The sequence below is a fragment of the Camellia sinensis genome, chromosome 3, assembly GCF_055761805.1.
Source record: "Camellia sinensis isolate YWXY chromosome 3, ASM5576180v1, whole genome shotgun sequence".
NCBI lineage: Eukaryota > Viridiplantae > Streptophyta > Magnoliopsida > Ericales > Theaceae > Camellia > Camellia sinensis.
Genome location: NC_138963.1, coordinates 68,882,874 through 68,901,102, shown reverse-complemented (window position 1 = coordinate 68,901,102; position 18,229 = coordinate 68,882,874). Strand labels below are relative to the sequence as shown.

Sequence of the window (18,229 nt, the reverse complement as noted above, 5' to 3'; positions counted from 1 at the left end):
AAAATTTAACGAATCAAATTTGAAGGCTTCGTTTGGGAACATGCTATTTTAGTAACGTTTTGGCTTTTTCGCTAAAATATGAGATTAAAAAAACTAGTATGTTTGGAGTAACTTTTTAACTTTTTACAAAAAGATATGCAAAAAGTAGAAAGAAAAGAGAATCTTTGACTTTTTTATATATGTTATAGGCCTTTTGACTTTTTAAATAATTTTTTGACTAAAATATTAACTTACCAAACGAGACCTGAGTAACTATCGAACCAAGTTCGAGTATATTTATGAACAATTCTATTTATTTGTAGTCCTAGTTGTGTTAGACTTTGTTATTTTTACAGCTATTATGGATTAGTGATTTGTTTGATGATATAAATATGTCGCATATTTATAATTATTTTCCTATTGATTGATAAAAAAATAAAATCTAATTTATTTTAAAAAGTTAGAAAATAAATTTGACTTTCAAAGTAGACCCATTTATGTTTTGAAAACATATCTGATATTTGATTGTCTGATTACTATTTTTTGATCAAAGTAGTCTTTGATATGAATAATCTTCACGAAAAGCTTTACAAAGTGAACAGTTTGGATTATTAAGATCAAAAATATTAGAGGTCTTAAAAATTCTACCAAAAATTTTACCAAATGTCTCACATGGTTGTGAGACCCATTTGGGACCCACATTGTGTGGGTCACACACCCATGTGAGACATTTGGTAAAATTTTTGATAGGATATTTAGAGTTTCTAACATTACTCTATTAAGATATCTGTAATGGGCATGTTGATCTAATAACACGGTCTAGTAATAAGTCAAAAGCTAAAAAGGTCATAAAAAAAAATTAAAGAAATATTTTTGTTTCTGTTTATTTATTTTTATTTAAAAAAACAAAAAAAGATTTATTGTCAAATATATAAAAAACAAAAAAAGATTTATTGTCAAATATTTTAATTTTTTTGCTTCTTAAAAAAACCACAAAAAAATCACCGAAAAAAATTTGCATCATGATTGCGTGTTATGAGAAATTATCTTGTCTTGGAAAAAATTCTGTTGACAGTGTACCCAATCAAGAAGAGTTAATAATTACATTACATTATGCTTAGTTTGACATTGATTAATATAACTAATTTTTTAATTTATTTTTTTTAGTCTTGTTTAGTTTGAATTTTTAATTTTTTTTGATTTTTATGAGAAAAAAATATATTAATTATGAGTTGAATGTGATATTTTATCTTATTAATTTATTTAATTGATTTTGTCATTTTATATGTTTTTTTAGTCTCAAAATAATAGCCAAACCCAGGCTAAGTTAGTTGGTCTTCCTCCTTATTATAGAATAAAAATAAAATTATACCCATTGATTGATATATTAATTAATACATTAATAAATAATATAATATAATTTTATTAATTTTGAATTTTATACACATTGGTTGATATATTAATTAATACATTAATAAATAATATAATATAATTTTATTAATTTTGAATTTTTTTAATTTATACAGTAAATGGGTGTGCAATTTTTACAATGTAATTTCTGATATTTTACACGAATTATTATAGCCCAGTAGGCGGCGAGCAGTTTTTAAAGGAGCATTTGCCATGGGAACAACTACTGCTGTCTTAGCTGAGCTCTGGCTGACCCGATTCGTACCCGACCTCACCAATCGGACTCCAATCTCAGCCCTCCGACCTTACCTCCCTCTTCTCTGCCGTCCGATCTCTTCTCCTCCTCTCTCCGCCGGCGCCGCCAGTCTCTCCAGTTTCAGACTCAGATTCCGGAATCCGAAACCCCAAAGAGTTCGCCGGAATCTGACGTCAACGCCGGTTGCATCCATGTTCTCTGAAAACCCGGTCGTCGGCGACATATTCGCCGCCGTGTTTTCCGGCGGCGTCGCTCTCAGCTTGCTTCGATTGTGGGGTGAGACTGCTAAACGAGGGCTCTTTGACCAGGTTGGTCTCGTTTCGTCCAAACCCTCTCCCTCTTTCTCTACGCTTGTTTTTCCCTCATTTGTTTTTCAGTGTTTTATTATTATTTTTATTGTTTTGTGAAAAGGAAAAGTGATCTACGCATTTGCTTTACTTTTTGCCTAACAAAAGTCTCCGAATTTTTTTTCTATTTTTAACAAATTTGTGTAGCATCGTTGATGGGTTTGTTTGAAATCAGAACCCGGAAGCATAATTAAGTTGTCTGTATGCAATTGAACAATTGGACTAGTCTTGAAGTAAAATTAAGTTTTTTTTTTTTTGGATAAGCAAAATTTATTATTAAAACAACATGCATTGTTGTAGGCTAAGAAATCTGTACACCCCAAAAGCCAACATCCGGCATTTACAAGTCACCGATGAACGGCTACAATTGTGAATATGAAATAGACCAGCTTTTAGGAATTATATAATTTTATTTTTATGATTTTAGGTGTTATTGTTTGATTATAAATATTTTTATTTAGTATAAATAGTCTAGAATTATTAGGTTTCTAATTGGTATTGTCTTAATCTCATAAGTTGATCAATATTACAGACTTTACTGAGAGTTTTTCTTTCTTTTCTCTATTATTCTAGTATTCTTAGGAATCAACAAAATCATAGAAGAGTTGTCGTGAACTTGTTGCTGCGAATTTTGTTTCTTCACATTTTTTCTGCATCAGTTTGTTATAAGAGCTTGTGCTTGAGTCGATCAAAGGCATAACAAGGAGTTCATGATGGTTGACATGTCACTGCAGAAGACGTGTAGGAAGGCGATGAGGTATATGTGTAACATTAATTTTAATTATTGTATGCCCAAAACAAAATTTCAAGCCATGGCATTGAGTAGAAGTGGTCATATATTTAAAGTTTGTTTGTCATCTTAGTTTTAAAAAAAAAAAAAAAAAAATCAAAAAGTAATTTAGTTTTTTCCACTCATGAAAAGGTAACCTTTTAAACAATTTTTCAAGCACATTAGTTTTTTTAGTAACTTCAATTGGTTGTTTATACATTTGAAAAATATTTCATGACTTGTGAAACACGTGTGTTGCGGGTGCGGGTACGGGTGCGGGTACGGTACGGGTATGGATACAGGTATATGTAAATCAATACGGTAAATCTAAAAAAATAGGATATGGGTATGGTTTGGTTTGTTTATAAAAAAATATTTATTTTTTATTTAAAGTAATGCAAAAATTAGTTAAATAGTTTTCTTGGTTATTCAACCAACAATCCACATTTAATTCCAAAATAAAGTTTTAAACCAAAATTAAATGTCATTATATTAAATAACTTATAAGCTAAAACTTAATTTTATAATAATGCTAGTTATAAAAAAAGGTTCAATAAAACTAACTTCACTTTTGTATAGAAAAAAAATACTATTTTGGTTGAGGTACAACCTAGGTATATACTCGGTACTTTTAAGATACAACAAAAGTTTAAAAAGAAAAATTGGATGTGTTTCATGTACTCTGTATGTATGCAGAAGTATCATGCAAAGTGCCATATTTGTCGAAGTTCCCATACTTTATGGTTTATTACAATTTAATTTATTCTTATTATTATTTTTGTCTATAAATATATAAAGATATTAGGCTAGTTTAGCAACTAATACTTGAAAAGATAACTTAGTTTGCTTTTTAATAGTGTTTTGTAGTGGCCTCGATTACGTAGATGACAAGGAAATTATGATTTAGGTAATTCTTTATTTTCGTCAACCCGATAACATTTTTGCTCTTTAAATAGATAAGGCTAACAAATCCCAAACATACACCTATACCTCCAATGCCTTTGCGTCTCTCTTTTTGTTGTTCATCTATCGTCTCTTCATTCGACCTTTCTGTTGTATCTTTATTCTGCCTCTCTATTTTGTTAAGTGTAATCATGAGGCAATTGATCATGGGTGAGCTTCAGTTCCCAAGCCTAGGTTGAAACCAAGCCTCATTTAGTCTCGCCTAGAATACGAACATGGGCCAGGCTAACAGATTGCTTCTCACAATCTACCGAGCCAAGCTTCCAATCCCAAGTCTAAGTCCAACCCATGCCTCATTCAGACCTATTCGAGATACGAGTCTGGGCGAAATGATGACCCTTACTAAGTTACTATTATATGAGGGTTTCTTAAGCTTAATTTGGAAGCTAACCATTCCCAAATCGTGTAGTTTGTTTGCTGTGCTTTTACTGTGCTTTGTTCTCTTACCAACTACCAAGTATTAGCAGAGTCGAAAGAAAAAAGTCCAACAACATAGTATTCTATTTGTGCTGTCTAAATTTTGCCTTACATATTAGTAGGTGTGCAAGTTTTAAGGTTTGTAAAACGAGGGTTGCTAGGTGCCCCTCCTTAGGACCCTACCCTACTTCTTTGAACCCCCATCACCAAATTGCTCCCTTCTTCATTTTTTTTGGACCCCTACCTTAATCTTAAATATACCCCAAACCCCCATTTTCTCCATTCCCTTTCTTTGCAAACTCTCATTGCTGTTGGCACCCCTTTCCGGCGGCGCCACCCCTTTCTGAAGGTGCCACCCCTTTCTTACCGCCGCCATTTCCTTCTCTAGCCTCTTTCTGCCGCCGCAGCCCTTTCCTTCGCCTTCATCTTCTTCATACATAGTCTCACTCTCTCTCTCTCTCTCACACACACACACACACACACACACACACACACACATATCATATGTAGGTAGCTAGGATTTGAGATCTCGATGGTGACCGCTAGGTTTGAGATCGCAGATTGTGACAGCGACGGAGGTGGCTAGGGTTTAAGGAAGGAGAGGTCGCCTCTCTCTCTCTTGCTCGATTTCTCTCACTCGCTCGATCTCTCTCTGTCTCATAATGGCTAGGGTTTTACGAAGAAGTTCTGGTCGAATGTCTGGGTTGCAGTGGTGGCAAAATCGCCGAAGATGGAGGAGAGGTCACCTCTCTCTCTCTCGCTCGCTTGCTCGATCTCTCTTTCTCACGATGGCTAGGGTTTGGCGGCTAGGGTTTCGCTCAGAAGTAGTGGTTGACAGTGGTGGGTGGTGATGGAATTAGGGTTAGTGTTTTGGGAGGAGGAGGAGGAGGATGAAGATGGAAGTGGTGGCTGTCGGCGAGAGTGGAAGTGGTGGTGGGTTGGTCGCTGGAAGGTCTCGGTGTGAGTGGAAGTGGTGGTGAGATTAGGGTTAGGGTCTAAGAAGCACAGACATGGACACAAACACGACATGGACATGCGGATACGTAAATTTTTAAAAAATGTAGGACACAATATGTTGGGGACACGTTCAAAATATATGTTTTTATATTTTTATTATATGTATATTTTTAAATATTTATTATGTATTTTATGTCACATATTTAATTTTACTAAATTTATCAATCTTAGGTATGCTAGTTTAGTAAAAAAGTTAAAAATTATAATTTTTTTTTTGAAAAAACTAATACTCATTGTGTCCCTAGAATGTCCCTAGCATGTCCTCAGCATGTCCCTAGCGTGTCCTCAACGTGTCCCTTGCGTGTCCTCAGCGTGCTCCAAAGTGTCTGCAGTATGTCCATAGTGTCCCAATGTGTCTGACACATGTCCAGAGCGTGTTTGTGTCCGATATGTGCCAGACACCTGTACATGACCTCCGGAGAGGTGTCCGTGCTTCATAGGTTAGGGTTAGGGTTAGGGTTAGGGTTAGACTTGGGAGGATAGGGTGGGGACAAAATTGAAATTTGATGTTAGGACAAAATTGTAACAAAATAAAATTTAAAAAATGAGGGTCCAAAGAAAAAAAGTAGGAGCATTTAGCAGCCCTCTTATAAAACCCCTAGTTTTTTGCCAATTGATAGGACATTAATTACAGATATAAAAACAATTATTTTTTACATATGACAAAGATTGATCCCTTAATCTCCTAGGTAAGAATGTATGTGAGCAGCTAATTGAGTTATATGTCAGCTTAGTTTGAACAATAAAATTTAATTTCTTTTTTGAGTACATTAGAGGCCAAGGGTGTTGGTTGTTTGGCTTGTTGTAGCTAGACATTTTGCTAAGATGGAGATTAATCTTATCTCTATTTTCCATTCATCTAAAGTTGACATTACATTCATGTATGTTAGGACTTAATATGATTACTTGTGTATTTTTTATTTTATTTTTGCATGTTTGTGTGATACCAAAAACTTGCATATTGTTGATTTTTGGTATAACTCTATTTTGGATTTTGTGTGCATCAATTGATTTGGTGTCTGTGCTGGAACATGATATTATACATTCTCGAGTATTGTTGTATGCACTCATCTTTATATTGCAAAAATATCTACTCTCTGGAATCGCAACACATACATCGTGACAAGTGTGTCTTGAGAAAATCTTGTGATTTTGAGAAGCCCTGTGACCATCGACCTAATTGACCCATATTTGAGGCTTACCCATGACAGCTTTCCAAGCTCTTTACCTAGTAGTCAGGGCTCTTGCCTCAGTAAGCTTCGAGTGTTTGTGTTAAACAATGGGAGTCTTGGGAAGGATATACATGTGAGATTCACTTGAGTCCATAGCCTTTTTAACTCGAGTAAGTAAGCCCGTAGGGGTAACCCCAAAGGGTTGGCCTCGTGGGTGCAACTTGGGGCCTAGGGGTATGCTCCCTCCAGGTCTTAGGTTCAACTCTTTGAGGCCACGCCCGCGGGCTTTGTTGAGATTTGTCCGATTCACGTGGAGGCGCTTTGCGTGAGTTTTGAGATTAGTCGAAGTGTGCGTAAGCTGGCTCGGACACTCAGGCCTTTTTTGAGATGTTCTAAATAAGTGCACTTTTTAACTTTTTATGAAATATGGGTTGGATTTGAAGTGATATGGTAGAGAGGTGATGTGACTTAAATAAGATGATGTGACTTAAATAGGATAGTGACTTTTTGACTTTTTAATTTTTAGGGGATGACAAACAAGGCCTCAGTCATCAAAAAATAAAAAAAATAGGCCCATAGTTGTGTCTGTACACCTAATGTCCTAAAACCATTTGGTTTCGGAGTCCTTAGCCCAAAGCTCGCTACACGATCTAGAAAGCTTAAGGGACTTTTGTGTTAAAAGAAGAAGAAGAAGAAAGGTTCATTAATGTCTGAGGTGATTGATTGCTGGACTTTAAACAGCACCTTGAGAAACTTGTGCATTCTCGAGATTTTCTTGATACACTGATCACACACACAATTCATTTGATTGATAAGAGACTTGATTATTTTGATGGAGAAATATATGCTCATGTTTCTCTTCTTGTGCTATGTTTCATGATGTATCATTCTCTAGCATATTGGTCATATTAGTTGAGATACACAAAACACAAAAAATGTTGTACTGGTTTGTTCAAAATATTCAAGATTTTGTGTAAATTGATTTTGCAGAGTGTTTGATTATATCTCTCTTTGTCTGCATAAGTGCTTGAGAATTTTGTAGGGTGCCTTCATAGGGGGAGTTTTGGAGAAAAGTGCATTAAGTGGGAGTGTTTTGGAGCAATTTTACAGGACGCATTATTAGAAATTCATGTATATTGCGGGTTTGAGGGATTTGATTCTATAAATTTGTGGTGGTTGTGGCTAATCGAGGAGTTAGATTGGGTGGTTGTGGCTGATCAGAGATGGTTGTTGATTAGGTGGCAGTGTTTGGGTGAGAGTGGTGGTAGTTGATTAGGTGGCAGATTGTTCCTTGAGGTGATGCATGTAGTGGCTGATCGAGGTGGTGTATATAGTGGCCAAGAAGAGAAAGAAGAGGCGAGAAAGAACAGAGATGGAGGTCGCTGGTTGTCTGGTTTTTTAGGGTAGTTAGTGAGAGGTTGATGGTGGCTAGTTTTAGGGGTAATGGCGTGGTTTGTTTGGTTTTATGTACATAATGTCCACTTATGGAATATGGGTATTTGGATTTAAGTAATGTTTGGATACAAGCATGACAAAGGGTAAAGACATTTCCATTATAAAATTGATAATAAATTTTGCATCCTTGTATTAATGGATGACTTAACAGAATATGTTAAGTTGATATGTAATTTATATCCTACGAAAAATTGGTGTAACTATGTCAAAATTGTGAGACTTACTATATTTTCTTCTGATCTCAAGGGACGCCAGCGTAATTTATCCAAAAAAATAAATAATTAATGTGAGACCATGAGTCTAGATTGGACAATCCCACCCTAAGTTTCCAATCCACAGACAAACTAAGCCCGTGACAAAATATTTAATAAAATTCTGCCTTCTAACTTTGAGAGTGATCTATGGGAACAACCTATGAAGCATGGATACTCCAAAATTGGTGCCGTGGCAGTGTTCGACACACGGACACGCCGAGGACATGGGGACACACCGGGGACACGTACGGATAGCGTGTCACTTTTATTTAATGATTTTTTTGGAAGGGGACATGGCGGGGACACGCGTGTCCACATAGGGACACACCATGGGACACGGCGGGGCTTAGTTTTAAATTTGTTACATTTATTTGGGGTCAAAGTGTAATATTTAAAATTAAAAAAAAAAAAAATGTAAGGCTTGTAAGCCCTAAATCGAGCAAAGAAAGAGTGAAGGAAGTCAGACCTGCGAAGACCTCTCTCTCTCAGTCGAAGTCGATCGAAGCCCTCCGATCCACTTGTCTCAGTCTCTGTCTCAATTGACCCACTCGTCTCAGTCTCAGCCTCAATCTCTATCTCAGACCACTCGTCTCAGTCTCGGTCTCAGACCTCCGATCCAGACAACTTCAAAGGTAAGCCCCTCTCTCTCTCTCTCTCTCACGCTCTCTCTTTCTCTCTCTCTCTCTCTCTCTCTCTCTCTCTTTCTCTCTCTTTTTCCCTTTGCTCTCTGCTCAGTGCTCTCGATTGAGTTGATATTTGTTTTTTTGTTTTTGTTTTTTTTTTATACGCTTATATATATATGTAAGATTTTTATTTTTATTTTTATTTTTATTTTTTTTTATTTTTATTTTGTAATTATATGTTAATATATATGTATATATCTCTAAAATTGTATTTTTTAAAAAATTAAAATAAAATTATAAGTTTATATATATAATGGTTATAATTTATGTATAATGTTAACGTTGATGTTAATTTATAATGGTTCTCATTTTTTTTTAATCATTCTAATGTTAATGTTAATTTATAATCGTTATAATTTATAGGAAAAATGTCTAGTTCAAATTCTGCCAATAACACACAATCTGCCTTTGATGGTGAAGATCACAAGTCACTGTGGAAATATGTGACTAGATTAGAAAAATCTGGTACAAGAGGGGGGAACTATACTTTTCAATGTAACTTTTGTCAGGTTACATGTAAAGGTTCATGCACTAAGGTAAAGGCCCATTTGATGCAAATTAAAAATCAAGGGATAAAAGTGTGTCCAAAAGTAACAAGTAAGGATAAAGCAGAATTTGAGAGAGTAATTGCAGAAGCAGAGTTGAAATTGAAAAACTCGAAGAAAGTCCCATTGCCGCCTCCTAGTTCAAGTGCATCATTAGGTTTATGTTTCAATGAACTAGATGAGATCTATGGATCAAAAAAGAAGAGGTCAACAGCTATAGGGAGTGGAAGCAGTAACCCTGTTATGATAGCATTTAACATTGGGGCTCGAGAACGATTAAATAGTGAAATAGCTAGAATATTTTATTCAGCAGGTTTGCCATTTCATTTGACAAGAAATCCTTACTATGTTAGTGCATTTACTTTTGCTGCAAATAACAACATACAAGGATATGTACCGCCTGGGTATAATATGTTGAGAACTACATTGCTTCAAAAAGAAAGGATAAACATTGATAGGTTGTTAGACCCTATTCGAGGCACATGGAGAGAGAAGGGTGTGAGTATAGTCAGTGGAAGTAGTAACCCTGTTATGATAGCATTTAACATTGGGGCTCGAGAACGATTAAATAGTGAAATAGCTAGAATATTTTATTCGGCAGGTTTGCCATTTCATTTGACAAGAAATCCTTACTATGTTAGTGCATTTACTTTTGCTGCAAATAACAACATACAAGGATATGTACCGCCTGGGTATAATATGTTGAGAACTACATTGCTTCAAAAAGAAAGGATAAACATTGATAGATTGTTAGACCCTATTCGAGGCACATGGAGAGAGAAGGGTGTCAGTATAGTCAGTGATGGATGGAGTGATTCTCAATGAAGGCCATTAATAAATTTTATGGCTATTACCATAGATGGGCTTATGTTTCTTAAAGCGGTTGATTGTTTCGAGGAAACAGAGGACAAGTATTTTATTTCCAACTTGATGAAGGAAGTGATTTGATAAAGTAAGGTCTCCAAACAATGGTAATCAGTGACAAATGGAGTTGTTATAGCAATGATGATATTGGTAAGGCCAAGTTTGTAAAGGATAAGTTGTTGGATGACTTTTGGTGGGATCAAGTTGACTACATACTTTCCTTTATTGCTCCTATTTATGACATGATTAGAGTTTTTGACACCAATAGACTTTCTCTTCACTTAGTATATGACATGTGAGATACAATGATAGAACAGTGAAGATGGTGATATATAAGCATGAAGGAAAGCGACTAGAAGAAGAGTCTACATTCTATAATGTAGTACATCAGATTCTTGTAGACCGGTGGAACAAGAACAACACATCACTTCATTGTTTGGCACACTCATTGAATCCAAGGTGATTGCAACACAATTTATTATTTTTGTTAATTTAAGTTTGATATTATTCTTTCACATTTATAATGAGTAATATATTTTTTTCATTTTAGGTATTATAGTGATGTGTGGTTTCATGAGGATCCAAGCCGAGTTCCCCCACATAGGGATGAGGAGGTCTGCCTTGAGAGAAAAAAGTGCTTGAAAAGATTCTTTGATGATCCAATGGAGCGCACTAAAGAAAATTTGGAATATGCTAAGTTCTCAACCAAAAAGGGGCCATTTGCTGACATTGATTCCATTGGAGATAGATGTGATATGGATCCTCATAGTTGGTGGGTTGTTTATGGTGCATCTACACCCACTCTTCAATCTTTGGCTTTAAGGCTACTTGTGCAAACCTTCTTCGTCGTCATGTGCTGAAAGGAATTGGAGTATATACTCTTTTATCCATTCAATGAGAAGAAACAAAATGACGCCCCAACGTGCAGAGGACTTGGTTTTTGTTCATAACAACCTCCATCTTTTATCAAGGAGAACCCCACAATACCTTGAAGGAGAAACCAAGTTATGGGGTATTGCGGGGGACACATTTGATTTATTTGATGATGCTAGGATGCTTGAGGTTGCAAATCTCTCACTTGATGAACCTGAGATAGAGGCTGTGTTGTTTACAGATGATGGAGGTGCAAACAAAGAAAAAGATGGTGATGCTAATGATGATGAGGACGTGTAAGAAATTGGATCTACTTGAAGCTTTTGAGGGCCAACTTCTTTTCTTTTCTTTTTTTCTTTTTTTTTTTCCTTCTTTTGCCTCTTATTTAGTACTTATATGAAGAATATTATTGGATGTTGAATGTTTTTCCCTTATGTTTATTGTTGGATGTTAGATGTTGGATGTTAAATCTTTTGCCTCTCTTATATTTATTGAATTAATGTTAATATGTTAATGTTTGTTAATTTTGATTTAGGATGAATGTAATATGAATCTACATAACACATAAAAATATTTAAAAAAAAAAAATCGCCATGTCCCCTGCCTTGTCCGTGTCCCTATTTTTTTGAAAATTGCCGTGTCCCGTGTCCGTGTCCGTGTCCGTGTCCGTGTCCGTGCTTCATAGGGCACAACTACTATTTTCTTCACTGAAGTCAGTCTGACCTGATTCATAACCGAGCTGACGAATCAGACTCCAATCTCAGCTTCTCTGAGCATACCTCCCTTTTCTCAGCCATCCGATCACTCCTACACCTCCCTATTCTCTCTCTGTTGCTGCCACCTGTCTCTCCAATTTCAGAGTCAGATTCCAGCAGCCAAAACCCAGCAGAGTTCCCCAGAATCTGACGTCATCGCTGGTGTTATCCATGTTCTTGGAAAACTGGGTCAGTGGCGACATCTTCGCTGCTGTTTTTCTGGCAGCGTCGCTCTCTCATTGCTTTGATTGTGGGGGCAGACCGCCAAACGGGGGCCGTTTGACCAGGTTGGTCTCATTCTTTGAAACCCTCTCGTTCTATACACTTATTTTCATCTTAATTGTTTTTATTTTTATTGTTTCACAAAAAAGAAAAGCAGTCTATGTATTTGCTTCACCTTTTGCGTCTCATTGATTGAAAAGGCTTAGAAAAGTTTTTTGTTTTTTGACAAATTCCTGTAGTTTGGTTCATGGGTTTGTTTGACGGTTCAACTAGACTTACGGATTTACGTAAATTAAACAATTATAGAATTAAGTTGACTTTTTTGTTTTTGCATACATTCCTGATGGAAACCAAAGTTGGATTTGATACCAATGGTTGTCCATTCCATCTTTTGTTTTTTTTTTGTTTTGTCTTGTTTTTTAGATAAGTAAAATTTATTATCAAAACAAAACACCTTGCAGGAGCGAACGCTTTACACCTAAAAAGCCAACATCCGGCATGTACAAGTCACCCATGAACTGCACCAAAAAAAAAGGACATGGGGATAGATTCTTCAAACCAATAATGGGAAGATGAATACCATCAAAAGATCTGATGATATGCTCCCTCCACATAGTCCATATACAATGCATTTGCTACAATCTGCGAATTTGATGCCTACAAGATTTTAGGAATTTTATGATTTTATCTTTATGATTTTGGAAATACTATTTGATTCTAAACATTCTGATGTAGTATGGAATAGTCTAAAATTCTTAGGTTTCTAATTCATGTTGATATAATTTTTATTCTTTATTGGTTTATTATAAATAAGGTAAACCTGTAAGTTATACAGACCTTGAGAGTTTTCTCTATATTTTCCCTATTATTCTAGTATTCTTAGTAATCAACAAAATTATAGAAGAGTTGCCATGAACTTGTTACTGCGAATTCTGCTTCTCCACATTTCTCCTGCATCAGTTGTTATAAGAACTTGTGCTTGAGTTTTGATCAAGGCATAATGAGGAATTCATGGTGGATGACATGTCATTGCAGAAGATGTGTACGAATGTGATGAGGCTGCATGGGTTGCACAACTGGAGGAGTGATTCCAACTATTTGAGAATCGATTTGACATGCTAGAACAAGAGCTTATTGCCTTGATGGTTGCTAATTAGTGAGCACCCCCTATTGGTTATTCTAATTCCCCAAGTGGTACTTAAACTCTTCCCTAAGACCACCCCAAAAGAAATTCTTCTACAATTTATCCAACCTATAAGCAACTGAGTACGGGATAGTGAAGATAACATCAGATATTTGGGAAGGCTAGAGAGGGTACTTTTGATATGAGTCAATCTACCCCCGTTTGGAAGATAGTGCCTCTTCGAAGTAGCAACTTTCTCTCAAATCTCTCAACCACCGCCTCCCAGACAACTTTAGCTTTAAATGAAGCACCCCAAGAGGCATACCCAAATAGGTAGAGGGCAAGAAATCAACTCAACACCCCAAGGTCCTGGCCAAATCATCCATACCTCCGTGGCTATGAAGCACAGACACAGACACAACCACAGGCAGGGGTACAGGTACGGGTACGGACACAAGACACGAGACACAAGACACGACAATTTTTAAAAAATGGAGACACAGACAAGGCGGAGAACATGACAAATTTTTTTATTATATATATTTTTACTTGTTAACTAAAACTAACATAATAGCATTAATTCAATAAATATAATATATAAATAAATACACTTAAATTTATAAAGGCAATATATAATATATAAATTAAAGCAGATATATATGTAATTTATAAAGGCTCTATATATAATATACAAATAAAAACATATATATACATATATAAGTATAATTTATAAAAACATAAATAAAAAAATATATACAAACATATATATATATATATATCTATATAATATTCTAGGTTATATAATATATATATATGTATCTATATGTAGATCGAAGCAGCGAAGAGAGAGAAGAGAGAAACAGAGCTCGCAAAGCGAGTGAGGGAGAGAGAGAGAGCTCGATCGAAGGCGTCACTTGTCGAAGGTCGTCGGAGTTCATCGAGATCAAAGGTGAGAGAGAGATGAAGATCGAGGTCGTCGCTCGTCGAGTTCATCGTCTCGTCTGGTTAGGGAAAATACTAGGTCACTCCTCTCTTCTCTCTTTCTTCTTTTCTAATTTCCTTGCCATGTTCCCACTGTGTCCCATAAAAAAAAATAAATAAATAAATAAATAAAATGGGGACACGTCACGTGTCCATGGTGTGTCCCCGTTTTTGACACCGCTACGGCACTAAGTTTGCCATGTCCATGCTTCATGGCTCCATCACCAACTTTTTTAATAGCTATTTTAGCCAAGTTAACATGCAAACTAGAAACAACCTCAAAACACAATTGCATACCTCTCAAGCCACAACAACTCTTCCTTGACATCACAAAAAAGAAGAGTACCATCAGCAAATAGGTGATGAGACAATGAATCTGCTGCTGCCTTCCCTGATCATTAACAAACTTTTTTTTTAGGTACATTGGAAATAATTATTATTAACAACCTCAAAGCCATGAATAAGGACCCCAGTAATATTTATCAAACCAAATAAATAAGGCCCCCTGTAACCACCCTTTCCAACATGCTACTATGAACCTCCATCACAAAGATGAAAAAGAAAGGATAGAGAGATTGCTCAGACCTCTCGAACCAGGTAAGAAATTCACGGGGACCCAATTCACCATGATCGAGGACATAACAATAGACAAGAAAAAATTGAATCCACCTCCACCATCGCCCTGACACCCATCTTGTGCATAATTAAGAGAACTCACTCCCAACATACATGATCATAGGCTACCAATACATGGTATAAACCATGTATTGTTACAATCTTCACTTTTGAATTTGGTAGATTAACAACCTCAAATTGCAAGGCGGATTCAGGGAGTGATGATGTCAGTGCATCCATGATTGGCAAGTATTTTCCGAAGTTCTCCCTTTGTCAGTTTTGGTGATGAAAGAATTGCAATTAAATTTCTGTTGTGGAAAACATACGTCGATTTCAAGGCTTTCTGGTACATACAAGGTTTTAAATAATGGTGGCAGTTATTATAACGGTAACGGTAGCATTGGCGTGGTTGCAGGGTGTAACGGCTGTAGTGTAATGGTGGTGGTAACTAGAACCGTGATTTTTTTAATTCTTCCCACAACTTTAAGAAAGCATACCGATACACATGTTTTTATTTCAGAATCATATTTAGTGGGGTTCAAAATGATTTTTAGTATTTTTGTTTAGTTTTAAACATGATCCAAATTACATGACATAATGTGTGCATTGAACTAAAATTTTTGTATCTCTCATATTTCTATTGGTTTGAAGTTCTTGATGTCATACCCTGTGAGAATCTGATAAAAGCAATTTGATTGACATGGTTTCCATTTTGTGATGGATATTGTCAATAACAAGTTCTATTTTGTTCTGGATGTCTCCAAATTAGTTTTCTTGAAACCATTGTCCATACATGCTTTATATCTTGTTCATATAATTGTTTATTAACCTATATTTTCCATGTTAAGACACTAAATAGGAAGCTTGTGCATGTGAGCGTTGGGCTAGTTTTCATGCTTTGCTGGCCACTATTCAGGTAATATTAACATGATCAGAGAAGCTTTTAGTTCTATCTCATATCTGCTCTCTGATTCAGCTATTAATTACCATTTCAGTTCTGGTCATCAGGGAGCAGTTATAGCCTCTCTTATTCCTGGCTTAAATATAATAAAGATGCTTCTAATCGGACTTGGTATATGGAAGGATGAGGCTACAGTCAAGTCAATGAGCAGATTTGGAGACTACAGGTTACATATCTGGAAGAATGATTCATTCAGTATGTCTGTATGTCTGTTTGGTTTGGTTTGCAAAAACTGTTTTCTGATCTATTCATTGATTTAGTTTTTGAAAACTGTTTTTGAGGGGTTGATCTTTTTTTTTTTTTTTTTTTTTTTTTAAACTCTTTTCATATTTTAGTCAAATTTTTTAGGGTAAAAAAAACACACTAAAGATAAAAATTATTAATAATAATAAACATGGAAATGTGCTGCCTTTGATGATTTTTTTTTTTTTTTTTTTAGTGAACTTTTTTCATATTCTAGTCAACCTAATTTTACTTTTTAGATGCATCTAGACTAGGTTAAACAGTTTCTAAAAAATAAAACAAACTGCCCTCAGATTCAATTATGGTGAAAAGAACCCTTTTTATTGTTGAACTGCAATGGACCAAGTTGATCGTAAACAAATCGGGCACAGCTCATTAGGAAGTTTATTCAACCTTTTATTTCTATTTTTTAATATTACTTGTGTTGAAAAGGAGAGGAAAAAAAAAGTTCATTCAAGCTTTTCCGACTATTAAATAAGCTAATCTGGAGCTTGTATTTCAAGCTTGCCTATGTTGAGGGACATGAATTTTGGCTTTATTAGGCATGGATAGCTGGTATAGATGTGTTATTTAGTTGAAATAACATAGTCCATTATGATATTTCAGCAAAATATGTAGAATAGTACATGCAATGATGAAAATCACCAGTGAGTTTATGGGAAGAAAATGATCGAGTTTTTTTTTTATGTTTTGTGACATTTTTCCTTTTCACTTTCTGGTGTGCTGTAAGGTTTTATCACTAGTTTATATCAGTCAAGTTGGGAGTGTTCGATTTCAACATAAAAATACGATTGTTTGTTGAAACGTGGGCAAATCAATTCTATGGACTAATTAAGCACACGCTTGGCTCACGTTGGTCCAAATTTTACTGGTCTTGGTAAGACAGAACATATGAACTAGCATATATATTTTCTTCCATCTGTTCTTTTACATAGATCTCAATTTTTCCTTGATGGATCAGGGAACTTCTGAAGGGCCCGCTATACTACGCTGCGACGATTACTTTGTCTTGTGCTATTTATTGGAGAAGTTCTCCAATCGCAATTGCAGCGATTTGCAACCTTTGTGCTGGAGACGGTACTGTTTTTTGAGTTTATTACTCTCTGAAATTTTTTTACTTAATTTCCATGAGACTTTTAAACTGATATTTGCCAATATTTTTCCTTTCAAAACTCGATTTGTTTCAGGTATAGCCGACATTGTTGGAAGGCGATTTGGCATTCAGAAAATTCCCTACAACAGAAACAAAACCATTGCTGGTAGCCTTGCAATGGCAACTGCCGGTTTCATAGCATCTATTGGGTATCTTTTGCTTGTTAGTATCTGCAGTAACTCGGATTGATTGATTGCCGCTAATAAATTGCGTCATTGCAGGTTCATGCACTATTTTTCATTGTTCGGATATGTTCAAGAAAGTTGGGAAATGTGTTTGGGTTTCTTGGTTGTGTCTCTCGCAGCAACACTGGTTGAATCCCACCCTAAAAGCACTGAGCTCGATGACAATCTCACAGTTCCCCTTGCTTCTGTGTTGGTGGGCAGTCTTATCTTCTGATTTCAAGCAAATTTACAGTGATCTTTCCGCCAACTCGAGCTGGGTAATGTATCGGTTTTTCATCTTAGGAATCTGTATTAATGTATCGGCTTTTCTTCTTGGGAATCTGTATTCATTTAGTTCCACAAATTGTACGAGCAGTAGAACCAAGTAGTTCTTGTTGTAGTTCTTCGTAGAATACCAAATCTGTGTGCTCTTAAGCACACAAATTGGAATTACATCTCTTGATTTTATGAATTTCAGTCACTTCAATTGTATCTTTTATGTATTAAGCACACAATAATTTTTCCAACCCCTCTCAACTGTATAATTCTTAGTTATTCTTGATTTTATCTTGTCTTCAAAATTTCTGTCATCCTGATTTAATTCACTCCAGCCATTAGTTATGTCCGGAATTTTGAAATAGGATCATGCAATTAAAAATGCAGTATCATAAGGTACTAGGGGTGTTCAGCGGATATTTCGATTCATTCAAATTGAGCGAATCAAACTGATTTGTCACATTTTAGACGGATACATGATGACAAGCAGACGATTGCAGATTGATTTTTTCCAATCTGCCTAGTTTTAGGCAGATGGTGGATTTGAGGTTCATTTGGCTACAATCGAATCGTTAAACCGCAAGCACCCTTAGTAATTTGTAAGACTCTGTGTTTTTAATTTAGAAATCTTTTTATCAAATGACATGTTATATTTAATATTTTTGTGTAGATAATATAAGGTTTAATTTTGTCATTTAAAAAAAAAAATCAAATGAAATAGTTTTTGAATAT

General features: G+C 35.5%; 2 protein-coding genes across 2 annotated transcripts; both read left to right on the top strand.

The window, feature by feature from the left end:
• The first annotated feature begins 1,523 nt into the window (after window positions 1–1,523).
• On the top strand, window positions 1,524–17,802 carry FOLK (Phosphatidate cytidylyltransferase family protein). Its single transcript, XM_028197949.2, has 6 exons — window positions 1,524–1,953; window positions 15,549–15,616; window positions 15,696–15,827; window positions 16,866–16,981; window positions 17,092–17,206; window positions 17,279–17,802. The coding sequence occupies exons 1-6, from the start codon at window positions 1,603–1,605 to the stop codon at window positions 17,454–17,456; spliced, it is 960 nt and encodes a 319-aa protein (XP_028053750.2). The 5' UTR covers window positions 1,524–1,602; the 3' UTR covers window positions 17,457–17,802.
• On the top strand, window positions 8,540–11,518 carry LOC145822592 (uncharacterized). Its single transcript, XM_082919975.1, has 3 exons — window positions 8,540–8,671; window positions 9,086–10,590; window positions 10,682–11,518. The coding sequence occupies exon 2, from the start codon at window positions 9,091–9,093 to the stop codon at window positions 10,090–10,092; it is 1,002 nt and encodes a 333-aa protein (XP_082776101.1). The 5' UTR covers window positions 8,540–8,671; window positions 9,086–9,090; the 3' UTR covers window positions 10,093–10,590; window positions 10,682–11,518.
• Window positions 17,803–18,229: the final 427 nt, after the last annotated feature.

Excerpts from the sequence above, each read along its gene's own strand:
- FOLK (XM_028197949.2), top strand. The coding sequence starts at position 1,603 with ATGGGAACAACTACTGCTGTCTTAGCTGAGCTCTGGCTGACCCGATTC. Across the intron at positions 15,617-15,695 it reads CTTTGCTGGCCACTATTCAG|TTCTGGTCATCAGGGAGCAG; the intron begins GTAATATTAACA and ends TTACCATTTCAG. Across the intron at positions 15,828-16,865 it reads AGCAGATTTGGAGACTACAG|GGAACTTCTGAAGGGCCCGC; the intron begins GTTACATATCTG and ends TTGATGGATCAG.
- LOC145822592 (XM_082919975.1), top strand. The coding sequence starts at position 9,091 with ATGTCTAGTTCAAATTCTGCCAATAACACACAATCTGCCTTTGATGGT.